This window comes from Prionailurus bengalensis, chromosome X (genome assembly GCF_016509475.1).
Source record: "Prionailurus bengalensis isolate Pbe53 chromosome X, Fcat_Pben_1.1_paternal_pri, whole genome shotgun sequence".
Classification (NCBI taxonomy): Eukaryota; Metazoa; Chordata; class Mammalia; order Carnivora; family Felidae; genus Prionailurus; species Prionailurus bengalensis.
Window position 1 is genome coordinate 108,875,895 of NC_057361.1, and position 27,627 is coordinate 108,903,521.

Sequence of the window (27,627 nt, forward strand, 5' to 3'; positions counted from 1 at the left end):
CCTTAGTATTATTAGATAATAATAATTGTTGACAAGATTGTGGACCAACTGGAACCCTTATTCATTGCTTGGGCGAATTATAAAATTATGTGACCACTTTGAAAAACAATTTTGATGGCTCCTAAACAAGTTAGACATAGAGTACCATATGACTCAAGTATGTATTGCTGGGTATATACCCAAAATAAATGTGCATCTATGTCTACACAAAACTCATACATGAATACTCAGAGCAGCATTATTTACAATAGCTGAAGAGTGGAAATGACCCAAATGAACATCAACTCATGAGTAGATAAACAAAATATAGTATAGCATTACAATAAAATAGTGTATAGGTATGAGACAGAATGAAGTGCTGGTATGTACTACAACATGTATGAACCTTGAAAATATCATGCTAAGTGAAAGAAGCCAAATGCAAAGGGACACATATTTCACATGATCCCATTCATATGGAATGTCCAGAATAGGCAAATCCATAGAGAGATCGAGTAGTAGCTGTCTAGCACTAGGGAAAATGGGAAGTTAGAGAGATAATGTCTCAAGGGATCAAGGTTTATTTATTTGGGGCGTAATGAAATGTTATAAAATTGAATTTTTGATGATGGTTGCATAGCACTGAATGTATTAGAGGTCATTAAATTATATACTTAAAATGAGTGAATTGAATGGTATATAAATCATACCCCACTAAAGCTATTAATAAAAAAATCAGTCACTTGAGAAGCACATGATAATTGTTTTCCAACATTTGAGGAGTTACCATATGGAAACAGGGTGAGGTTGCTTGGTGTAAGCTCCAAGGGGTAAGCAGAATGAGGGTCACCACACAATATAATTCCAGAGGGTTCAATTCATGTTGCAGCTTGTGTGAAAGGTGCTATGCCTGAGTAGTAGCATTTGGGTGGACGTTGAAGGAAGAGAGATTTTGGCTCATTTATGCAAACACTTAATAACTGGTGCTATTCAAAGATCAAATGTGCTACGTCATAGTGAAAAGTGCCAAATTATTGCGAGCATCCAAGCATAAACTGGGTAACCATTTAAAGATGCAGTGAGATGGGTTCATGTAACAGATTGTATATATGTATGTGGTAGAAGAGGGAGATGTGACTTAATAGCCTTTAAGGTTTCCTATAACCCTAAGATTCTATTAAAATGCCTATATTACAAACTTTCATCTGTAAATCTTTTTCTCATTCTTAATCATTTTCTTATTAGCCAGGAATAAATGAGTACTTACATATCCCCACTAGATTCATAAGTCCCAATAGTGATTTCTTATGAAACAATAAAACTTGATGCTGGGGTCTAGGCCATTTCTAATATTTATATGCAGTCTCTGGCTCAATCATTTAGCACTGGCCTATCTACTAGATTACTCTTTCTGTAGTCTATAGCTTTAATGGTAGCATTTCATAAATATTAATAAGAATAGGATCCTACACTGCACTTAATACTGATAATAGTTAAGTTAATGAATACAAATCATTCTGGACTCTGTCTTTTCTTTCTTTTTACCCTCTTTTGTCCTTTCATCAGGTATAGAATATGCAAGGATTCAAATATTTTGGCCTAAATCCACAAATGCCATAAGAAACTGGCACTCCATTCTGTAATGCTTTTCTCTCTGTCAATAACTTTAACTGGGGATCATAATGTGGAACCATTTGTTGGGTGGTCCATTATGATCTAGATTTAAAACCTCATGTGGTAGCAGTCCTCTGCTCCACTTTACATTTTAGAACTAATCAGAATGATGCTATACTGAAGAAGAAAAGCTCAGACACAATGAGAAAGGCTGCTTATCCATCCATCCATCCATTTCACAACAGCAAGGGGCAGTTTAACATCCTGCGAGGGGCAGCTTACCAATAGTGACGGGAGGATCAGAAACGGCTAAACAGCTTCAAGTCAAGTACCCTCCTTATTGGACTGGTGAAGTACAGGCAACACAAATAGAACTATCTAAGTAATCCTAACTGACTTGTCTTGGCTCATTGATAGCTTAGGCATACACAAAATCCCTATATCAAAAATCTCAAATGGAAAACATCTGCAATGAAATTGTACTCACTGTCCAGCTAATACATCAGAGCCGTACTATAAATCCCAACCTCGGCGTTCATGCCTTGGAACTGTGTTCTATGTTCTACTTAGCCCTTCTGTTACTTCCAGTAATAAATCTCCATGGATAAGTTCCAAGAAGGGCACTGCCTTAGATCATATTCCATGTTAGAGTGAGTTCTTCTCTCCAGCTTGTGCTTCATCTGGTCTTGATGTGAAGCCAGCAAAGAAAATGTTCTGGATAGTTTGCTGCTAGGTGGAAGTTCTTTTCATTTTAAACTGTAAATATTTAACAAAATAATTATTCCCTTGTCACTTCAAGTCCTTGAGACCTTTTGTCTCCAGACCATTTCTTTCCCTTCTGTTAAAAGCCTCATACAGCCCAAGGGTAGGGCACTCAGGGAATGCTATTTGGGAGGGGGAAAGATACTGGTGGAATCCCAGGGTCATTTCTCCAATGGTCATATTTCTGCCTGTGTTTATCCCTTTTTCTGCCAGTTAGTGCTCTTTAATGCTCACACCACTCAAAATAGTCATGAGTACCAATATTCACTAACTATCAAGCTATCTTTATTGTATTTACTTTGTATCCCACCATTGTAAACCACTCTCCCTGGATCCCTGAAGCATTTCAAGCAACTCATTGCTCTTTTCCATTTCAAGCAACTCAATTCCAGAGAATGGAAACTTGGGCATAGTCTTATTACCAATTAAAAAGGGATTCTCACTACTTTGCTCTAAGAAGCTATTAGTCCATATCCATGTCAGTTACTCAAAATTACATTGGCTTTTTTTTTTTTTTTTAAATTTTTTTTAACGTTTATTTATTTTTGGGACAGAGAGAGACAGAGCATGAACGGGGGAGGGGCAGAGAGAGAGGGAGACACAGAATCGGAAACAGGCTCCAGGCTCTGAGCCATCAGCCCAGAGCCTGACGCGGGGCTCGAACTCACAGACCGCGAGATCGTGACCTGGCTGAAGTCGGACGCTTAACCGACTGCGCCACCCAGGCGCCCCTACATTGGCTTTTTAAATGCCAGATTATACTGCACACTCTTAATATAGTTTACTATCTCCTATAACCTGTAGACTTTCAAAATCATGAATCAAATTGACTTTTGATGATGATCTCTTTGTATGATATTCACAACCAAGAAAAAAATATAATATGCCACCCAAAAAGCTTTTTCAAAATAGTCTGATGTTCTTGCAGATTAATGTAATTTTTATTAAATATGGATTGTCACAATTATTTTATACTCTTCACAGTCCTTATCAAAAGTTTAGGTGAATTCAGATTGCACAACTTCCACTGAATAAGTTGGGCAAATTTCCATGACTCAGAAAAGCATACTAGAGTTGTAGTTCTTTGCAGTTCCAGCCCCACCTCCAAACCAAAGGGCAGTGTTTGGGAAAATGCCAACCATATTTAGCAGCAAGAGTTAGCAGTCTAGCATAGCAGATGGGCGTGGCAATGGGTAGAGTGTACAAAGGATTTAAAGAAGGCTTTCTTTACTACCTCTTCATCAGAAGCATTAACTGGATTCATCCCAATTCTTGTTTTGTAAAAAGTTAACACAGGGAATGTTTTCTTTACATTCTCTCACTTTACACTGATCTGGGAATTTTGTGAGGAAACACCCTAGTGCTGAGAACCTTCTCTCTCACAGCGCGTGCTCTCTCTCTCTCTCCCTCTCTCTCTCTCTCTCTCTGACTCTGACACACACACACACACACACGCTCGCACACACAGAAAAGACAACCATTCCTCAGTTCATATATAAGTAAAAAAGCAATGGGGATCCAGGCTTTGGAGTCTAGGGATAGAGCTGTAGACAAGTTAGTGGTATATACAGTCTTGAGTAAGGTGGACAACATTTATTTAGAGGGTTAATGAGAATTAAATGAAATAACTTATCTAAAGATCCTAGTGTAGTTCTATAATCTACCTTTAAAATATATTTGCTTCCTTCTCCACCCTGGTTTGAATTATGAAGAGTCCTGATCAGAGTATACTTTTTCATTGAAAGCAGAAATATCTGGCTTCCTAAATAAAAATGTCACTGAAAATTATAAATGTCATTTGTTGCTGGGGGAAGGGAGAGCCAAGGGGTTAAAAAATTTCTTTAGTTCCAAATGGGTTTTGTCTTTATGCATTTCTCAAAACTGTAGCCGTGGTACTATCTCTTTAGTTCTCAAAACAAAAGAACCTATTTGCAGAGTTCTCAAGGGTGGCCCTGACTGGCACTTTCAAACACCGGGTTTGAACTCCTCTAGGCGGTCCAGTGAGGGTGGATACAACAATAGATTCTGAGAGTGAGCTTGAATGGTACAAAAAAAGCGGGGGTAGGGGGAGTCTGCTGTCCACTGAAAACAGAAAGCAGAGCCAAAGAAAGTGAAGAATGTGAAGGCAGAAAAAAAAATTTCAGGATGTGCTAAAATTTTTAGCAACTGAAAAGAGTTACAAAGAACTGGAATCTAGGCAACAGCGGGCAGGTCAGACAGGCATAATTATTTATCATATAGTTTCCACAGAGAGCAATAGTCAAGTCCACTATTCTACCTACGTGTTTTTTTCCAAAACCATAGATTCTGACCCTCAGATAGTTTTAGAAAGCCACCAAGTACTACTAATACACACGATGAACTCCACACAATAAAACAGGGTGCCAAGATTTATGTGTCTTTATGTAGAGATTACAATCCATTTCTGATTCAAATTCTTCCAAAGTATTAATGCTATTTAAATAATGAAATCATGCTAAAAGGGATATACTACTGGTTCAAGGAAAATTTGTCAGGGAAAGAAATGGAAGTGGAAAAGTAATGAGTAATGAGTGGCTTAGGGGCTGATCAATCCAAAAGAGAATGGTTAAAGGGTCTATGAGAGCTAAAATGTCTGGAAGTGTCTATATCCCAAACATTGGAACCAAGAGCTCTTTCCTCTGATTAATTCAACTTTCTTATCCCTAGCTCAGAAATCAGGGCTTATCAGCGAGCTCTCAATAGCAAGCCAATAAGATTAGAAAAATAGTACTGATGAGAAATGCAGAGTGTAGATCTCATTTAAATTTAATTGAGATCATAATTGGTTAAATCATTTCTGAGGATAATTCACTTTAGGCCATTTAAAAATTTTAGACTATGCAAAAAAAAAGAAATGCAGTGTCCTCTATGTCAAAGAAAATGATGTTCCTGTTTGATTTCTTATTTATATACAATGATCACTGTAGCCACTAGACCCCTAAGGAAATTATTCATTCTAGATAGCCAAGCTTTCTGGATTTGCACTTCCAGTAGTGCATCTAATAGCCACATGTAATTGTTTAAATCTCAGTTTAATTAAATTTAAAAATTCAGTTCCTCACTTGCAGTAGCCACATTTCAGTACTCAAGAGCCATATGTGTTGGACAATGAAGACACAGGAAATTTCATCATCACAAAAAGTTCTATTGGACGGCTCTGGGTTAGACACCAAGAGACCAAAAAATTCAAATGTCAGACCAAAAAATTTAAACAATTCTAATGTTTGAATTTCTACCATGTAATTAATATTCATATCCACAGAGAATACAGATTAGGACTTAACACTTTATTTTTGACATGGACAGTGGTTCTCAAAGGTTAGTTGTACAGAAGAATCATCTGGAGTGTTTGCTTAAAGCAGACAACTCAAAGAACGATTCAGTAGATCTGGGATGGGTATCCAGGAATCTGCATTTTAAACATATATACTAGGCAATGCTGACACAAGTAGTCACTAAACACAATTTTCAACGATCAATTTACAAATTCTGATTCATTTTCTTGTATGGATTATATGTGTACCAGGCAAGTCCTTGTCTCTCTACAAAACTGCAAAAATATTCCACAAAGGCAAAAGAAGGAGTTTTCAAGGCATAGTAGATCTGAGCAAAGGTGAATACAAAGAAAAAAAATCAAGAATATAGTCACATTAGACACAGAAAAAATCTTCTGAACAGAATATTCCATAATATCTATGGGACAGAAGCTATCTAGCTATTCAGCTTCGGGAACTCTGAAGCTCTGGGAACAGCTTTGAATATTGAGCTGGCAGGAGAGGAGAAAAACTTTGGTGGTGCAGTTTCTGAAGACCTAAATACTGCATATAAGTGTTAAGTATATACAAGGCAAAAGGCTAGGTGCTAAGAGACTACTAAAATAAGTTTTTTTAACTTCAAACAGTTCAGTCTAGTGGGGGAAAACAGACCACAAATAAGTATTATAATATAGGAGCAGGTGTCATTTGAGCTGAACTTTAAATGTTGAGCTGCTCTAGGATCATCAGGGATGTGGAAGAATGGCAATTAAAATCTAGAGAACAGCATGAGGGAAAGCTCAGGAGCTTGAAAATTTGGGGTGTACCTCATGACCTAGAAGTGATCTAGAGTGGTTAGTGAACAGGGTTTAAGGAAAGTTGTGAAGTGACAGATGCATTCTGGGTGCCAGGGACCAGACCACGAATGGTCCTAAATGCCTGTTTGGAAAAAACAGAAACAAAAACAAAAAAACACCACCACCAAATCCTTTAGATGTTTGAGGAGAAAAGGTCATATGATAAGATCTGCATTTAGGAAGAACACTCTAACAGCTAGGCATAAAATGGAGTGAAAGAAGATGCAGGGAAGATGTCCTATGATTTGGTCATTTGGAAGAAAAACTGCGCCTCTGGTTGGCAATGCTTGTTCTTGCAAAAAGCTGGGAATCGAGAGAGAAGCAACAGAATATGAGAGTTTGTTTTAGCTGAAAATTTGAAGAAAAAACATTTCTAGTGGCAGTATTTAGAAGATTCTGGAGATGCAACGATCCACCACGACTCTGGCAATAGAATACCAGCAATGAGGGTCAGAAAAAAGAAAGATTTCCCACAGTCTAGTGAGCAGACAGCTCTACACTTTCTATGTCTTTCAAAGGCATGGACAATGGGATATGTGGACATGGGTGTCACATGAGTGGCAAACAGCTTCTTCAGTGAAGTGCCCTTAAAGATATACAACATACTGCATAGTAGCTAGGGGGCATAGGTTCTGGAGACAGACTTCCTGTGTTTAAATCCTGATTCTGCTACTTAGTAATTGTGTGGCCTGGTAGACAGATTACCTAAACTCTGTGTCTCGCTTTTCCTACCCGTAAAATTGGAAATATACTACCTACCTCATAGGAGTGCTGTGAAAGTTGATGAGTTTATATACATACAAGGCATTTGTAACATGGTCTGATCCATAGTAGGCACTCAATAAATGTTAGCTATTATTATGTGTATATGTGGGGGACACGCTTACTTGTTCTATGTTCAACATCCCTTGAAGGCATTAGTGCTATATCTAAGCGATGGCAATCAGTATGGTTCAGCATACCAAAGGGCATCTGCAGTATACTGTCCTGCACGGACAGAGTGCCTTAATTATTATACATAATGAGTATCTTAATATTTTTTTTGGAAAGGGACAGATATGAGTAAGTTTTTAAATTTATAGATATTCTTAGTGATCCCCTTACGTAAGCTAGTGTAAGCTGGCTCCAGCACACCACTGGCTGATGCATATAGCCCTCATACTCCCATCCATAAGACCTGGCTTCACGCCCCTACAACATTCTCAGACATGCACTGAAGGGAAAAATCCGTCAGACAACCATCTTCAGCTCCCTTAACAGCCCGAACCTACAAATCTACTCCCTCTCTAATTTCTCTTGGCCTCAAAGAGCACAGGGAAAAAATGATTATTTTGCAGATGAAAGACTTTTTCTTTCTCCAACCAGAAAATGTCAACATTTTTAAAAAGTCCTAATAAGTTCCTTTTCATTTATGTTTAGAGTGCTTGTTCCCAGAAAGAGGAATGGGGTGAGGGGGTGTTGGCCAGAGCTTTCAACTGCATAGGAAATTTGCCACCTGAAACCAAATTGGAGCTTCCAATCACCTGCCTGGTTTTCCATTTCCCTGCCCTCTAACCCTGACCCATTCCCCCAAGTTCCCTCCAGTATTTTTTTTAAGTGTCAAATTCCATTTAAGTTTAAAGAGTGATAAAGAGGGCTTTATATCATCCTTTTTTTTCCTTTTTGCTAGAAAGGATTAATATAAGAATAGCTTTACGTTAAGATATGTTAAAGTGTAAAGATACCATCTTAGATAAGGATAAATTCTAATTACATGGCATCTGAGACAATATATCCATTGCCATCTTTCCAAAAGTCTCATAAATAGGTCATAACAATATTGGCCCAATCTCTGGTTCAGGTTCTTGGCAACATTCTCAAATATTCTTTGTCAAATACTAAAGAAGAGTTGTCTATGGTGTGAGCATCAAGTCATTTCCCCAGTATACGGCATAGTCTCTATTAAATTCAGAGCTAAGAATGACTGCTTCAAGAATGTTTCCTGAAGAGGCTTTTAAAATTGTTTTTACCAGAGAACGACTATGAGATACTGAAGTATGTGGGTTCAGCAAATGAAGTGATAACACAGTTTTAAACAGTATTCCCTTCTTCAGTGGGACAGAAAATATGTTTTTCCCCTTTAAACTAATGAAATTACAATTAAAAAACTATTTGGAAATTTGGAAAGATGAGAAATCTGGTCTATTTTATTTAGATAGGTAGATAGATAAGATACACAGAAACAAAAGTGTGAAATGGAGTTAGCTGTATATTTTTTCTGTTGATCTGGATAAAATATGCAAATTTTAAAACATATAGCATCTCACATTCATGGCCAGTATATTTTAAAATACACATATTTTTATGAAAACTGTATATGTTTATTGAACAGAATATTAAAGACAAACTAGCTTGCTTTAGAAGGAAAATATTCCACATTAACCTTTTTGATTGGACATTTTAATCCTCTCCCCAGTTTTACAAGGTTCTACTTTCATTCATATTGATGTATAAATTAATCAAAACACTAATGTTTTTTGGCATGCCTGGGTTGCTCAGTTGGTTGAGCTCTGACTTTGGCTCAGGTCATGATCTCACGGTTCACAAGTTTGAGCCCTACATCAGGCTTGCTGCTGTCAGCACAGAGCCTGTTTCAGATCCTCTGTCCCCGTCTGTCCCCCTCTCTCTGCCTCCTCTCTCTCTCCCTCTCTCTCTCAAAAATAAAAAAAAAAACATTAAAAAAACAAAAATCACTAATTTTTTCATGCATCTGCAAAATTAATCTGGAAAGCACCCACGTATTAAAATAAAATTGTTAACATAGTTTAGGGAAAAAAATCTCTAGAGTGCTCTCAAATAAGACATTGTTTTTTGTTTGTTTCTTTGTTTGTTTTTAGTAAATGAGTATATTTGGTTTTCTTGACTAGTAGCTTAAGTTAAATTTACCCTGGATCCACCAGCTGAGAGGCAGAAAAAGCAGATTCTTGAATTACATCATCTAACCTATGAGTTCAGCCTCTGCCACTTGTTAGAGATGAGACCTCAGGCCAGTTACTTATCGTTGAAGCCTCAGTTTCCCTACCTCTAAAATGGATATCATAATGCCACTGCCCTCACACCAGATTGTTATGAGGATAAACTGATCCAGTATATGTGAAATTACTGTGTAAATATTTTACACCACATCCAGGATCAGTCAATAACCAACAACTATACTATAAGTTATTTTTTAATAGAGTAAAACCATGAGGGAATTAAACATGTATTCATTATTAGCATGCAAATAAAATTCAGTCATAAAAGGCATCTAGTTGGGTTTGACATCATTCATTAGGTCACCCTGGAATTGAGAGATGGCAAGGAGATAATATCATTCTCTTTTTAACATAAACACTTTTATTAGCATGGAGAGTTCTTCCCAGATATAGTAATCCAGTAGCATAGCAAAGTCCAACGTTTTTCACTGCCAGAAATTTAATACAGGTAATACAGGTCCATGAGAAACTTGTATTTATTGAACCAAGCAATATTTTCCATGAAATGTATCCATTTGCTTTTGTAGTAGAGAAAACAAGGTAGTCTGTGTTTTTAATCCAAAGAGAAAAACCACACAAACTTCTCACATTAAAAATGTACAGAAACGGCTCTTCTGGAGTCAAGCATGCATCAGGGTAGAGAAAACATCCAACAAGCACAACTCTCCAACACTTAGTGAAACAAACCAACCGCTACCCAAAGAAGAAACTGAAGCTATAAATTCAAATAAACAGGCTGCAGGGAGACTACACAAACCTGCTGTTGCTTTAATTGCAGACAATTCAATTCAGCAGCTGTTGGTCCAGGCACTAAGGTTCACTGTATGCTCTTCAGCGTAACCTTGAAATACTGTCACTCACTCACTTCTCCACATCATCTGCATGCTGTCCAATTAATGAGGAGCGAAATCAACTGTCAAACCACGCATCAAAACAGAACATGATCTTTTAGCTCTTAAGCACAGGAGCACAATATTTTAAGGACAATAAAGCATGAATGGGGGTGAGAATCCTTAACAATAAATGATATTTAAACTTCTCAAAACACATAGTTGTAGGAACTAAGCTTCTGTTCTGTTCAGCAGGAAACTGAAACTTTCTTAAGGTTTTTTCATTTGGAAGGATCCTTTCTGTCTAACTGCTGTGTAAGAAGCCTTTAAAACAAACATTCGCCAATACCTTATCAGTCTTCAAGTTTTTTAATATGGACCAATATGTTTCTGAAAGCTTAAGAGAATACTTAAGGAACACTTTTGGTCCAATGATATTTTACAATACAAAATGATTTGGTGCTGGCATTTTTAGCCTTGTTGTTTCCAGCACTTTTTTTTCTACCAAGAGACCAAACAACAATAATATATAATATTCATCAATCTGAGTTAAATAATGAAATAAAAATAAGTTTACCAAAACAAATGTGTTCTGGAATGCTTCCTGTTTGAAGTTTCCCTTCTCTTAACTATACCCCAAATCTAGACAACCAATTAACAAACCCAAGAGTTAATACACTCAAGAGAAACACAACATACTAAGTGTTTAAAAATTGCCTTTTGCTTCCAAAGCACTGTGTCTTCTGTGCAAACACTCTAGTCTATATCGTATACTACCAGTTGCAGACAGGAGACTTGAGAAATTCAACACAAAAATATAGCAGAGAAGCATGCACAATTAAGGGATCAGGACTAACAATTTAACAGAAAACCCAGATTTTACATAGCAATCTGCTATAAACATTATAGCAAGGGGAAGGCATGTTTCATGCAGCTATTTTGCTTAGCTCATTAGAACCTTATTTGTCCTTCAGTACAGTTGAATTGGAGGCAAAATAAGAGAGGAGTGCACTTTAAACAAAAGGGAAATTTCAGATAAAATAAAACATACCATACCTGTATATTGTACCAGGAACATCGTGATACTCTTCAGGGAACTGTTTCACGTTGTATCCTACCGTGAGTTATTCTCCCCTTACCCTCTTCTCTCCACAAAAAGAAAAGCCAAAGCACCCCAAACCCCACTACACACTACCCCTAACCCACACCCCCAATGAGGAAAAAAAAACCTAGTTACAATTCAGCTTAGATCCGATGCTTCTGTTTAGCTCAGCTCCAGCCGAGCAACTGAGCTCTAGCAACGGAGCATAGGGAGGTAGATTCTGATGCCAGTAGCACTTCCATCCACTTCACTTACACAAAAGCAGGCAGTGGAAAATCCAGGAGCCTTGAAGACAAGGGCTGGAACTGGCTTTTATGAATTGCTATTACTGCATGTGTCACCATCCATCTCCAATGACGGACACTTATAGGCTGAATTGAGAGTGGAGGGGGTGGGGAGGAGGAGGTTGGAGAGCAGGTGGAGAAGCAATTAGCAGTATGTTCATCGGAGAATTCGTTCGGGATTTCATACATCAGTGCCTAAAGAAACAGCATGCAGTTGACAAATCAGAACTTTACGATTTGCATGCCTTAGAAGAAATCTTAGCTCACAGCTACAAACGAAATACTGCTTCCCCACACTTACAGAGCATGAAAAGTCACCCCTCTGCTTTCTCTTTCCTCTAGCTACTCTTGTTCCCGAGAAATCAACATTCAAAATGAATATTTGCTAATTTCCCCTAAAGAATTGTACTTAAAAGCCTGGAAGCAAAGGAAGTATGAGGAAATTAAATTATATTGAACATGACATCTTTTAACAAAAAGGCAGGAAGCTAATTATTTTAAGCCAACTTTTCATCCCTAACCCCATTCCCCAGGTGCAGCTTTCACACCTATAATCACTGGATCACACAACTTTTGGACATATATTAAACACTGGAAAACAACCTATGTATACCTAAAAATAGTTAAAGTCAAGATGAAAAGCTAAGAGCTATATGCACAACTCTCTCCATAGACAGCCTTAATAAGGCACTTTGCCTGTAAACGCTTCAGTTTTACTCATCTCCTAAACTGAAGCACATATTTTAGACCAACTTCAAGATTAATGATGAGTAGAAACAAAAAGGAGATAGTCACTTAGGAAGGAAACATGACACAACTGAAGGAATACTGCAGCTGGGTATCAGGAAACCTAGGTTCAGATTTCAGTTCTACAACTTTCTAGCTGTGTTACCTTGGACAAGTCAGTTAACTTCTCTGAGCTTAAGTCCCCTTATTTATAAGTTTGACATAACTTATATCTAAGTACCTATCCTGACTACTTCACAGGATTGCTATGAAGAGCTAATGAGATAATAGATATGAAAATCCTTTTGTAAATCATAGAGGGTTATAAAATTGTATGGGATTATTATTATTATTATTATTATTCTCCAAAACAAATTTTGCCTAAATGGCTGAAGTCAGGCGCCTCTATCACATAAGTAAAAAGAAAGACCCAATACAATTTCATGAAAATAATTCTCAATTCTTCCAATTTTAAAGTTGGAAGGAAATATTGTTTGCTCTTAAAATGCCACAGGAGGGAAATTGTCTTAAAAGAAAAAAATTTAAATCTGATGCATAATACATCAAAAGTTTATTAAAGAAACTGAAGCCTCTAACTTCTTCTTTCCTTTCTGGAAAGTCAATTCAGTTGTTTTTGTATGGTCTAATATTATGTGCCATCTAGAATGCAAGCTACAGGACAATAAGCATCACCTTCTGTTAAATCTTTCTTTTAACTTGGTATATCCTCATTGCCCAGGGTGTGTGGAAGGATTCAGGTTGATTAGCTAAATCTAAATCCACAAGGTAAAAATCCAAAGTCATGTTTTATGAGGCTCCAAGCTGCCTTGATACTATATATACAGTGACCAGCTGGTTTAAGCTGGGACACAATTTTAGCACATGAAGTCCTGGGGTGGCCACACCTGGGGCACTAAATGATCCAGGCAATGTTTGGGGACCTTTGGTTCAGCCAAATCCCACATGTCCTGATTTCCATCTGTATGGTGGTTACCCAAGTGTGTGTCTGTCCACATGGGCTGAATCTGAAGCAGCCAAAAAAAAAAAAAAAAAAGTGGGCGCTATAGCAGAAATATCAGATGTCAGCTCCCCTTGGCCCCCTCTAATACCATCTGTGTTCGCAAACAAGTGTTGAGCCCACTTCCTGTGAGAAGAAAGAAAACTTTCTAATCGCCCCTTTGAATGTCATTGCCAATATTGAAAATGCCAGTAAAATATGTATCCAAAATCTATGTTAAATCAAGGGGGGAAATGGATAATATAATTCATAAAGAGTTGGGTGACTGGTAGCTAAAAGGGAGGAAGCATTAAAAGGGGAACAGGAGGGGAGGGTTGCGGGGGAGGAGAGAGGAAGCAGGAAGAGAAAGGAGGTAAGAAGAGCAAATGAATCTAAAGTGAGAAGTTTTTTGTTTTTTGTTTTTTTTTAAGCAGAAAAATACTAGCTGGACTCACCCAAAACCTCACCTCCTAGAAAATTCTTGCTTTTTGAGGTATTGAGAATAGCCTTTTTACCACCACAGCTGCTATCCTAGCCTTCTAAATGCGTGAGTAAATAGTCAACTGCTTGAAAAAGCACTGACAGCCCTAGCACCAAAACTCACTTTCATTTGGCATGTGGAAAGTCAGGCAGGCGGGGTACAGTTCTCGAAAGGCCTCCTCACTGCAAACCTCCCCCCCACACACATACAGCCTTGACTGTGGTATGGCTGGCCACTAACAAAGGGGTCGCCCCATTTCAGGTTCAGCAAAGGAGACTTGCCTGAGATTTTTAAAACCACATTGGTAAGAAAGGAACAAAGGTTGTATTTCAGAATCAGGAGTTCTGTCTTTGGGCATTGCAACTGAACTCTTCCACATATATAAGCTTGAAATTCATATTCCACAAGTTCCTCAGAAGGGCCACTCAAAGTAAAGGGAAAAGTACAGGGAAGATAATTTTTTGTTAGCTTCCTTCCCACAGTCCAAAGATGAGGATCGCATCAAGAACATGACTGAGAGCATACATCAAAAGGCAATGAAGTAGGAGGCAGCAGTTTCAACCCAGATTAGCAAGAATGGAATTGAAAGCATCAGAGCATCCTGATAAAAACAAACACATAAACATATACACCAAGAACCGCTGCAATGTTTCCATTATCCTGATTTCAAGCTCCAGAATGTAAGCACTAACGGTTCCCTAATCTACGCAAGCTCCTTCTCAGCAGCCTCACTGTCCTTTTCAAATGAATTCCCATTGCTAACCACCTTAGTTAGATTCTAAGTATTTTCGTCAAAACAAATGCCCCTGTGGAAGATTGCAAAGAACCAAGAATGTGAATCAAACCATGAACCTAAAACAGGGAGAAACAACATTACGTTGCTAAACCTCAAACAAAAGAAGTGCTAACAGTTTGAAAGCAACAACTAGTGAGTTGACTTCAAGCAGAGAAAAAAAGGCTCTCAACTTTTCAGAATCGATCAAACTTGTACCAAACCCTTAGAATCCAATCAGTTCACATTCCTGCAAAGCACACACATCAAGACTTGGTTTCACCTGCCTAAGAACCCACAAAGGAACCATAAAATTAACACTGGATAAGAAGTTGGGAGAACTGGATTCTCCTGATTTTTCTACTGTTTGACCTTGGTCAAGTCACTTATACTCATTCAATCCCAGCTTGCTTGCTTTGGAACAGCTGGGATATGATTATCAATATCCCAGGTCTAATGGTCTATGACAATTGTGACATTTACTCTCGTGACAAAATAGAAAACATTTGTCACAATCTGGCCCTAATTTCTAGGAATCATGGAGGTGGGCCTCTGCAACTCTCCTAATGGTTTCTGTTTCTAGCTTATTTTGAAACATGCTCACATAGGAGTTAGGCAACAGTGCTTGCTTAGCCTTGGGAATAGTCAGCCTAATATTCCTCTTCAGAATATTTCTCTTCAAAAAGCATTCCAGGAGCAGTTTGTTTTCTTCAAAGGACAGCTACAGGTGAGTGGTCTGACCCCAAAAGGGAAAAAGGAAGGAAAGAAAGTCATCTAGAATATGCTGAGCACCTATTGTATGCCAGACGTGGCATGATACTTTACATTATTTTTTTTTTAATTTTTTTTTCAACGTTTATTTATTTTTGGGACAGAGAGAGACAGAGCATGAGCGGGGGAGGGGCAGAGAGAGAGGGAGACACAGAATCGGAAACAGGCTCCAGGCTCTGAGCCATCAGCCCAGAGCCTGACGCGGGGCTCGAACTCACGGACCGCGAGATCGTGACCTGGCTGAAGTCGGACGCTTAACCGACTGCGCCACCCAGGCGCCCCTACATTTTTTTTTTTAAATTAGCTCTCACAACATAGCTATGTGCTCAATATTACTATCTTGCATTTTATATGTAAGGAAACTGAGGTTTACTGATGTTAAGTGACTTGCTTACTCTCCCTCAACTGGTAAGTGATAAAACTGGGATCTGAACTCAAGCAATCTGAATCCATTACTATACTAACACTCTAATGATTAAATTCTGAATGACTGAATTCCTTCTTAATTCAGTGATTCAACTGGGCTTGCTCAGTGAATAAATTACCTGCTGAGTCAATACAGCAAAAAAAAAAAAAAAAGAAAAAATCCTTGCCTTTATACTGACTTGACAATTTTAAAAAATTTCATCAGACATGTGGTTAAGACCACTGGGCTCTGGAGTAAGAAAAACCTCAGTTGCTAGAATTCTGGCTTTTAAGTCTCAAGTTTTCTCAACTGGCAAATGGGAAAAGAAGTAGTACCTGCCTGGCTGAGTGGTTGTAAAGCATTAATGATGTGATAGCAGCTAGCACAGTGTTTGACATAAAATTGTTCAATAAACGTATATTAGAGCTATCCTCAGACTCATAAGCAACAGAGAAAGAAACGAAAGGTTATAAAGAAAAAGAAAAACAGGATTCATTGAACTCAAGTGCTCCTTGGCCTGTAGAACAGATTTAGTGTGAATCAAGTTTTCAGTGGCCCACCCATACCCTCTAAGCTGCAGCTTGTAGATTAGCATATTCATGAGGCTCCATGAATATACTAATTGGCAGTGCCTAAGTAGTAGTAAGGAGACTTGTCATGTGGTCTGCTGAGCAGCAATTGTCTCCAGTTCCCTAGAACCTATCCTTCTAAATAGAGGGTTGGAAAGTAGCAGATAGAAGTACTGCTGGAAGTACCAAGTGGGCTAAGGCCCTTTTCTTCCCCTAATTCTTCAAGCCCTAGCTTCTCTCTCTCCCATTCCCTTGTGGCCCACTTCTCATATACTCCCATCCGCCCTTGGTTTATTCTAGTTTTACTGTGATTCTTTTCATGGCTCTAGCTCTGTGTCTGTTCATGAGCAACCAATGGTATTTATAGAATGTGTGTCTGGCACTGCACTAGGTAAAGTAGAGGGACATCTAAAAGTTAATTGAAGAGACATGTGTTCCATGGCCAAATAGATCTAAGATATACAGGTATACTGGAGTTTTGGCAATACAGTAAATGCAGCTAAAACAAGATGATTTGGTTGATTTCAGAGCACAAAGTAGTTTGTTCATCCAGTCAATGACATACATACTGAAGAATTTAGAAAAAAATGCACAGTTGTTTGCAACTTTACTTGAAATGCATAAAAAGTTGTATAAATGGAGAGATGGGTGATAAAGGAAATAGAACAAAGTGTTAATTATAGAATCTAAATGGTGTGCATAGGGGGTATTTACTGTACAATTCTTTCACATTTTCTGTATATTTAAATTTTTTCATCATAAAAGGTTGAGGATAAAGGAGAGGGGTAAAGGGTATAGCTTTTTCAACTTCAAATATTTCAGAACAAAATATCATATTTATATAAAGAAGCATAAATGAAATCAGGCAAAACATTAAAAAATTGGTGAATCTGAGTGGATGGCAGATGACAGTCCTATATGATTTGTGAAATTTTTCTCTAGTTAAAATGATTTTAAAATAGAAAGTTAAAGGATAGTTTGTTGAACACTGGCCCCTTTTACCTAATGTCTCATTTGCCATTTTTAGTAGAATGGATATTGGGTCAATAATAGTAGAGAAATTGGAAAGAATGAAGGTGGGGGGCAATAATCGACCGACAGATCTACCTTGGGTGCCTACTATATGCAAGACGCACTATGCTAGGCATTCTGGGGGATTCAGAGACAAAAAAACATAGTCCCTGTCCTGAGACTCACAGTGCAGGTGAGGGAATGCCAAAGCAGTGTCTGAAAGGGTAGCTGGCTAGAGCAGAGAAATTCTGTTAAGAGAAGTATGAAGACTGGCAAGGTAGATTGGGGCCAGACTACGGAAAGTAGTGAAGGCCACGCTAAGGAGTTTGGACTTCATCCTATGGATAATGGGAAACCATTTACAGTATCTGAGTCAGGGAAAGAACATGCTCTAAAACACATTGGCTACATAGTAATAATCTGTTTGAGCACAGGTACCTTCAACACATATTTGTTTTCTATTCATATACTTCTGACCCTTCTATTTCCCATATCTGGATGTGGCCTTTAGGGATTTTCAACATTCTGGATGCTACCCATTTTTTTTTAACAGCCACTTTGTCATCTTTTCAGCCTCTGTTCCTTTCCCTCCCCCAGCTCCCGAGGGGAGCTGCCCAGCTCTCAGCTTAGCCCTGCTGACTCAGTAAGCAATAAATAAGCCTCATATAGTTTTTTAAACTAAGTTGCTAAGCTTTGAATCTCTGCTTTCCTTCATGGCAATCAAGCCCCAATCACTACTGAGATCATTGATTTGAGTTGGAAAAATGAATATTCAGCTAAGCAACATGTGAAGGAGTACAGGAAGGTATGTCGTATGTGTAGAAGGAAACTGTTGTTCAAAGTGATTTTTGGATACTGAAAGAAAACCTAGTGGAGACGGTATTGCTGAATAGCAGCAAGTGATTAGGGTAAGACCTCTCAAAGACTGCCAAACTATAAGGTGGACTTTGTCTCTAGTTTTTTCCCCCCTATAAAGCCAATCTTCCAATCCAATCATGCGATTCCCACATTTAAAACTCTGAGCTGGCTCCCCCCTGCCTATAAAGGCCAAGCTCCTTAGCAGGCAGACTTCCCTCACCAACCGGACACAGACCTGTCTCCAGATTCTTATCCTGTCCCCCTCACCCAACTCCCAGTGGTTCACACACAGTATCTTACCTTTTCCTAAAGTATCCATTCTCACACATGTGACTGCTTCACATGTGTCGGTGGTCCCTTTGCTTGGAACCCTTGCCCACCACATCTTTTTCCACCTTGTTTCTAGGCAATACCCACTAATCCTTGGTGATTCAGAACAGGTAGACTCTGGTCTGTGACTTCTCCACCTCCAGCAATAATTCTTCCCTCCATCATGTTTCCAGGGTATTTCTTATCTAGAGTAATATACTATTCCCACTGTAATATAATTATTGATTTAGGTGTCTATCTCCCCCCACTTAACTGTGAGTTCCTTAAGGGTAGGCAGGGACTACTTCTAGTTCATCACTGTACTCCTAGCACTTACCATAGGGTTTGGTCCTGTGTATGTGCTCAAATGTCTATTGAATAAATGAGCTTGAATATCAAGTGCTCCTTGAATTCAAACTCAGCATCTCTTGAAAGGTAAAAATTAGAATATTGTGTGACCAAAGTAATCCCAGTGAAGTATGTCTGAGAACTTGACTGCAGAAGTGGTAAGAGGACAGGTTATGGGGTCTTCCTGTGGGACCTTTCTACCCCAGGAAGCTCTTACTGGCAGCTGTTGCTGGCTAAAAACAAGGGCAGCTGGATCGGACAGGAAGGGCCCTTAGTGGGGATTTCCCCATCGTTACCTTTCATAATTCAGCACTGAAGGAAAGTTGTTTATATAACATTCTCCACACAGTGTTTTGATTCTTCTGAATTACAGCCAAACTTTCATTTGTGCTCTGCCTACAGATACATTTGGACCAGACTTGTTAATGGATAGTCACTGAAAGTTCCCCAGTTCACATTCTCACCTGTCATTATGCCGAGGAACAATATTTTGTGGGTAAGGAACCACTGAAAAACTGAGAGCCAAAAAGGGGGCCAAGCAGAGCTAATAAAAATGATCTTTTATTTTTCTCCTAGATTGCTAATATATTTCCTAGTACCTCCCATCCTGCACTGGTTTATATTATGTATCAGTAAAGGCAAAAAAAAGAAAAAAAAAAAAAGAAAATGAAGACTTTGGCAAAACTTGACGCCTGTAGGCACGAGAAAGAGGAAGCAACACTGAGGCTTGGAGTATAAATCTTTAGACATATGATCCATTGCCACTTCTGCAAAGTAAACATTTCAGCTGTTTTTAAACAAATGGCAAAAGCAATTAGCCCCTTCTGTAGACTAAACTGAGGTGTATGCAGAATTAAAAAAAACTTAGTCTGTTTTGATCTTCAAAAATGTCAAACTGGTAAACATTTCGCTTTTTTGTTGTACATATAAATCTATGAGCCAAGCCTAGCTTGAGGAAGATTTAAGAGACATAAAATTTGTCTGAGGTGTCTGCCAAATCTCTGCAGCAGAGAGAAACCCTGGAGAAGCTGACATAGTCATAACTCTCAAAACATCCCTAGCAGGCTTGTGCAGGGCTAGACGTACAGAAAGTCACTGTTCCTTCTCTCAAACTGTTTGTAAACAGAGAAGTAGATCATTTGCTTATCAGCTATCTGGTAGCTTATTTTTGCCCATATGTCCCACAGAGGAAAGAGAAAAAAAAAGAGTAAGTCCCTACTGGTACATATCCCAACCTTCAGCTGTGTAGATTTTCACTTATATGACAAGCCTGCTTGTTAAAATCTTCTCTTTCCTCTTGCACACTCATTCTTGTATGTACACGAGATCAATCTCTGTCTCTGTCTCTCTGTCTGGAAGGCATTACAAGAAGGTATTTATATGTATCCAGGACAGTGTCTAACAAGAGTGCTTTGCACATAATAAGCCCACAATAATTCGGCAAATGAATTGAAACTCTATCTGTAATTTCTATGTTCAACTTATTTGTTCATGGAACAAGAGAGTTATAGATTCTTTTTCTTGAAGTATTTAACAGTGACAATTCCTTACAAAGTAAAGTCATTTTATTCAAATGATTTGTCCTTAGGACTTCTGTCCTTTAAAAGCATCCATTTTTGCACAATGGGAATTATTTGTAAGGCAAATGAAGGAAAGTCCACGCTGCAGGATCCTGAATGACAATATGAACACTAATATATTTTGTAGAGAAAATCAGATATCCCATATTCACCTGATTGTATGTCGTTATGGTAATCCACCACATATGTCTAAAATCACTTAACAATGCAGGAATATAGTGCATGCATGGGCTGCATTCTGTAAATAGGATTAACAGTTGGATTCAACCAAGGTCTTCCCTGGGGAGAGATTGCTGGAAAATACATCTACATGACATTTAAAAAAATAAATTAACCAATGACATTGGCTCCCATGAGACACATTGTTTCTTGTACATTCAATTCTATCACAGTTTTCTGTAGCTCTCTACTGACATCCCCATCCCTAAAGACATAGAATTTCAAAACAGAAAGAAAAACAGAGCAATCGGAGCTCTTCTGTCTGTCCTGGATGAAGTGTTATGTACACAAAGAAAAGAGCTCTGTACATTAGCACAATGTGAACTGTGACATGGTGAGATCATGTCAGTCTGGACTGTTCTTGTTATCCCGTGGTCACATATAACTTGCCCAAGGGAATGAACAAAGTCTGTGTGCATGCTAAGATTGGCAGGGGCTGCAGAAAAACAAATACAGCTGTGTTATACAGCGGGGGGGGGGGGGGATTTAATTTTTCCTTTGAAAAATGTTATTTATCATGATGATTTTTCTTCCCACTTTTATGTATTTAACTAATTTTCCTCATCTGTGAAATAGGGATAACTACCGTATGTATATAGTATTTTTACTATGAGAATGAAATGAAATCCTGGTACAGAATAGTTAACCCATACAATATGCATCAACATCTGGCTAGCATTAAGTAAACACCTATTATATGCCAGGTACTGGCCTAAGACACCAAGAAAAAGTAAACCATAGGAGGAAAAAGTGACACTGGAGAGAAAAGCAGGGAGCTGATTTTCAAAAGTTTTATAAGCTAGTCTAAGAAGTTTGGATTTTATCTCGAGGACAATGGGCAGAGCTGGATAGCTTCAGATTTGTGATTTAGAAAAATCATTCTGTCAGCACTGGTGGAGAATGGATTGGAAGGAAAGCAGGCTGGAGACAGTAGTAATCCAGTCTAGAAGGGGTGTGTGTGGGGGGGGGTGTGGGTGTGGGTGTGTTGCAGGGTGTGCTGGGGAGCGGTGTACCCCAAACTAAGGCAATAATAATAGGACACATGCGGAAAACATGTTTTTAAGTAAAACTCTATTACAAATGATTAAAAAAATATGCAAAAGGTTAAAAATAGGACTCATGTTATCTTACCATTTATAGCAAACCTCTGTTGAATTTTTTTCTGTGTTTAACATTATAGGATAATGATTTCCTATGTACGCACACATAGGGTGTGTGTGTGTGTGTGCCCATGTACATGTGTATGCGTTTAAACTGGGATTTGTCAGCTTTATAACGAGAATTTTCTCTTAATATATCATAAACAACTTTCAACATAATTAAATATTTTTTAGTAACATCCACTTACATGGCTACTTAGTATAGTAATCTATGCTACAGATACACGATAATTGATTTAATCAAAATCTCTAGTATTACGGACATTTAAAATGCTATTTTCCTTCTTTACCCTGGGATAGACATCCTGAGAAATAAAATTTTGGAAACACCACATTTATTTCCTTAGCATAGAGCCTTAGAAGTTGAAGTGATAGGTTGAAAGCTATGTCCAATTTTGATATTTTTAATCCACATTGATAATTTCTCTCCAGAAGGGCTGTATCAAATTACAGTCCCACTAGCAGTATCTGTAAGTAGGAGACCCATTTGAGAGTGATTTCAAGGATGGAGTCAACTGGATTGTAGGTGGAAATGAGGGACGGATCCTTGGCAGAGTATTGGGACGGCAGCAATGTGAACTGTGTCAAGAGGAGCAAAGCAATGAGCAGGCCTACGGAACAGGTGTCTGGGTGGATAAATGATGAGAAAGAAAAAGGTAAGGTGACCATAGGAGAGTCGGGGTGGGGGGGAGTTTAAATGAAAAGAAAAGAAGCCTCTAGAGAAGTTCTGCACTCAGGTGACTTTAATTTACTGCTTTATTTAGCCAAAGTAGCTAATGTAGCAAACAGCTAATCTTTTTGTAACATTTGGCATTCTGGTACCAAAGTTCTGAGTTATATTCATGTTTATGCATGTTTTTCATCCAATAACCATTTGTTAGGTGTCTACCACATGCCAAGTGCTGTCCTGGATGCTATGGGTGTGGATATGAATGAGACCTGGCCACTGCCCTCAAGGAGCTCATAGTCTTGGGGAGAGACAGACACATCCACAGACTGATACACTAGTGTGGTACAGCCTAGGACAGAGGTAAGTGCAGGGTTCTATGTAAGCCATGAGCCTAACACTGTTTTGTGTATGTTTGTGTGTGGTGGGGGAGGGCGAGGAGAGCTGCAGGAAAGGCTTCAAAGAGGTGTTGATATTTGAGCTGAGTCTTGAAGGAGGAGTTCCTCAGATGAGTAAGGGTCACAGATGATACTCATATTCCTTACCAGTGCTTTGGAAATTTGTGCCACTGGTGTTAAGGACACTCAGTAAGGCAGTGAGGATGCTTGTGCGTAATCCAAACCCATTTGTGAAAACAGCCTCCACTGTTACCTTAATGCATATATATACATGGCCCGATTTGAGCAATAATATGCTCATCTTAGAATTAAAGGATAACAGGCAAGTGACATATAGACTTTTAAAAAATAACTCTGATGACATTGATAGAATAATAATATTCCCGTCAGCCAAGTCCAACTAATTCTACTTCCTAAATGGCTCTCATATCTGTTGCCTCTTCTCATATGTGGCTACCTTGGGTCCTCATCATCTCTAGCTTCCTAACTGGTCATGGCCCACTCCAGTACATTCTAAAGTAAAAACCTCATCATGGTGCTTGTCTTCTAAAATATATTAATGTTTTTTATTGTCTACTATCAGTACTTCCCAAATTTGAGTCATTTGAGTATTATCATAGTCACACATCATGGGTACTACTATTTACTTAACATTTGTCTTTAAATCAACTTTAAACTTGTTCACTTTATATTTTTCCTAAGCCATTTCCTATGTAACCTTACATTTAAAGACGTAATTCAGCTTTACCTTTTATGAGACACATTAGAATATATAATTACTGAAATTTAAAATGTTTGTGGGAGTACAACATAACCACCAGTGGTAGATGCTCTACAGTTTGAAAAACAATAGCCTATGGAAGCACATCCAAATTTCTTAGCATTGCATTCAAGGAACTTCACAAATCAGACCCAATCTATCTTTCCAGACTCTTTTACCATTATACCTTCATTTCCCCAAACAATCTATACCCTAGTCATGCTGAATTCCAAAATATTGAAGGGACATGCTCTGCTTTTATACAGCCCAATGTCTTTCACAGACTTGTCTCTCTAATCTGGAATGCCTCCCCTCTACTGTTCTCTGCCTGGTGAACTCATTATCCTTCAAGACCTGTCATGTCGCCTCCTCACAGAAGGCTTCTCCCTGATTCTCCCTTACAGTTAGTCACTGCTTCCTTTATTCTTCTGATAGCACTTTGTACTTCTTAGTGTTATATTACACGCTACATTATCTCAGAATTATGGGCATATATCTCCCCAGCTACACCCAGGAAAAGCTCTCATACTCTGTTGCATCCTGAATAATCCCTGTGAGCAAAGGTCACGGAGGAGACCTAGTGATCTAGGAAGTCACTTAAAATAAAAGCTATAATAAAATAAAACCTAAAGGACTATCTAGGCCCAAATAGCTTACATGTAAGGCACGTTTTTTAAAGAGAATCACCTGATTCAGAAATAGCCATATAGTTTTGGCAGACACAATTAGCTACGGCTGCAATAACAGTGAAGCTAATTCAGTTTTGGCAGCCACTTTACAGCATACACATACTGACATAGAGACTAAAAGTGAATCATTTGGGTTTCTGCCAGGATGATCAATTACACCTGACAATAATCTTTCCTTACCACAAACAGAAAGTCAAGAAGAAAATTGAACAGTGGGACTAACAAACCATGGTGGAGAGAGCATGGGCTCTGGAGTCAGAAATCTATATACCAAAATCCCAGCTCAACTCCTTACAATCTATGTGACTTTGGGTAGGTTAAACAACCTTCTCTGAGTTTTAGTTTTCTCTTCTAGAAAAATGGGGAAAACAGTACCTACTTCATAAGACTCTTAAGATAATGCAACAAAGTGCTTATGATAGCACCTGGAACATTATATGGGCTCAATAAATAGGAGTCATTATTGTTACCCAATGAAATGACTACAATTCAGATAATATGATGCATAAGGAGAGCAAATACATTTCTTAATAAATTTGTCACCAGGCTTTAAAATGACAACTATAGAAGTGTAGCTAAGAATAGCCACAAACAGAACAGTCTGTAAGGTAAAGATCTTCTTGGGTTTAAATTAAACTCACACCTGGAACATACCACCACACTTCTTTGTGTTCTCCAAGAAATGATCTCAAATCAGGTTCCCCTAGGATGAAAAAAACAAAAATCACCCAATCTTAATTTTTTGTGTTTAGTTTTATTTGATACAGAATAATATCCAAATTATGTGGATGCTTTAAAGTGTCCTGTTATTATGACCCCAATCTCTTTCATGACACATTTTTATTGCAGTCAGGCAAACCCACCCTTCATAAAAATGCTCTCTCTTCTATATACCCTCCTCAGATTTCCAACGCCAGTTCCAGAAAGCACATTCTCCCTCCTCTTTGCCCATTTCAAATCCCATTTACTCCTTTGGAGCCAAAATTAAAATTCAAGTCCTCCAGAAAGCATACCCGGATTGGTCTGGAAGATGACAATTTCAAAACTACAGCATTTCCAGGGTTAGGCTTGACCTTCCTTACATATATCAACCCCCAAGCCCATCAGTATTAGAAACTTTTTGCACGCGTTTGTAATAATAAAATAATTAATACAGTCTGTTTCGCACAGTCTACTTTATTCCACAGTCTGTGTGCCCCCTAAATCTTTTTCAACCTTAGTGCTGTTACGAGTCGTGTTAGAAACCTCGATAGCGCCTGGTTTTTTAAATCGGTCTAACTTGCCTTTGACTCTCACCAGAACACTGCACTGAACTTTAAGGAGAAACCCTTTCCACTCCAAAGATCTGGTCAGGGCAGGGGCGGGTGGTTGGAAGGGCCAATAAAGAGATGGCGACGATCTTTATATCACCAGCAAGGAAACAAAAAGTGAAATTTGGACAAAAAGTCACGCCCTGAGCGTGCGAGGAATTCCCACACCCCCAGAGAAAATTGGGGAGTGTGTACGTTAGAAAGGGTGTGTGCCCAAATCTGAAATGTAAATTGAGGGAAGCGAGGAAAGAGATCATCCAACTCCTCCAAGTAGTAAGGGGAGTCCAGACACCGCCTAGGGAAGACCCTGGTTAAGAAACCTAACTTCAGATCTCGGAGGAGGCACAGGACGGGAGCGAGGATACACGATAGCGTCCTGGGGGATTAAAGACTGCAGACTAGGTGGAGAAATAGAGAGCGCGCGCTCCCGAGGTTCCAAGCTCCAGGAAACGGGCTCGGATGGCTCAGCAGCCCACCCCCGACTCCCAGGCCCGACACCCCCTCCCCGGCAGAGGCGGAGCTGGGCGGAGTCAGGCGCCGAAGACAACGGCCCGGAAGCACCCTCCTCCCTAGGCCCCTCGGTCCCACACTCCCCAACCACAGCCGCTCGGGCTTTCTGCCTCTCTGACCTCCAGCTCCCCGGCTACCGAAGGGGCTACTCCTTATACTGCCGCGGAAAATCGGACCGGCGTGACAGCTTCTGAAAGCGTAGTGCCCTCGCCGCGCCCCACACCACGCAACTGTCTTCTGAACTCCCCGCCTCTCGCTAGCCGGCTTGGGCCCAACACTCGGGCCCAGGGCTGGACTCTCACCCACACCGCGGCCGCTGCAGCATTTCTTATTGGTTACTGGTCACCAGGGAAGCAGGAGGCCCAAGCCCTTGTCCTCATGGGAAATGTAGTTTCAGGTCGCTGGAGGCTGTCTTCCTGGGGTATCCAATATTGGCATTGGCGGAGAGACTCAGGTGAAGGCAGGGGATTGTGGGAGATGAAGTCGAGGCACTTCTTTCGGTATACCCACAGTTTCTCCATCCAGTCCGATCCTCCCCTGAGTTCAGATGGAGCAGGGTATTCTGGGTGTTGTAGTTTGCGGTGTACTCTCCTACAGAATCTACCTTCTTGGGGTATGGGGTTGTGCTTGTGGGATTAGATGAAGGTTCTAGATTTATTTTACCTTTTGGTTAAGCTCTTAGCGTTTGGGGGGGCACTTTATATCATGATTTAAAATTCTCATTGACTTTTGATTGAATGACTTTTTAAAAATATTATGTTCCGATAAGCTTACAATTGTAACTGGTCCTTTAAAACTGTCAAAGTATGTTCTATGTGAACCATCTGCATTAGAATGACTTCAGAGGCTCTGGAGAAAATGTATACTATGTTTCCAGTTGGGTATCACATTTTTCCCTTTGAATTGTAACTGGTCCTTTAAAACTGTTAAAGTGTATTCTATGTGAACCATCTGCATTTGAATCACTTCGAAGGTCCTAGAGAAAATGTATACTGTGTTTCTAATTGAGTACCATATTTTTCCTTTTGAAGTAGGGCATAATAGGCATATAAATGTGATCAAAGCCAGCCCAGAAGAATCCCATTTAAGCTGCCATGAAGAACAGTGGCCACATCACTGATGTCATGCAGCAATTTAGAACAGGTAGAGAATACAACTTGAATAATAAGGAATAAATGTATATTTCTTTAAGAAACTATTGTTTAGTAAAGATATGTTAATAAGCCCGATAAATAAATAGATGGAGACCACTAGCACTTTCAAGTGATTTAAAGGTTGAGGAAAATGGTGGCTTATTAAGGCTAATTTTACTCCTAATTTTTGACTTTTTTTTTTCCTTTCCAGAGGTGAATCCTTAATAGCCGAAAGG

General features: G+C 39.0%; 1 protein-coding gene across 5 annotated transcripts in view; it reads right to left on the reverse strand.

The window, feature by feature from the left end:
* ENOX2 (ecto-NOX disulfide-thiol exchanger 2) overlaps positions 1–26,567 on the reverse strand; it is a 274,222-nt gene extending 247,655 nt beyond the window's left edge. For 2 of the 5 annotated variants that reach the window (XM_043571655.1, XM_043571654.1), the window contains exon 1: positions 11,388–11,496. In XM_043571655.1, the coding sequence (XP_043427590.1) occupies positions 11,388–11,409 (22 nt within the window). In that variant the 5' untranslated portion in view covers positions 11,410–11,496. Of the gene's footprint in view, positions 1–11,387; positions 11,497–25,081; positions 25,142–26,377 lie in introns of those variants that run through there. The other 3 variants (XM_043571659.1, XM_043571658.1, XM_043571657.1) reach the window with 3 other exon arrangements.
* Positions 26,568–27,627: the final 1,060 nt, after the last annotated feature.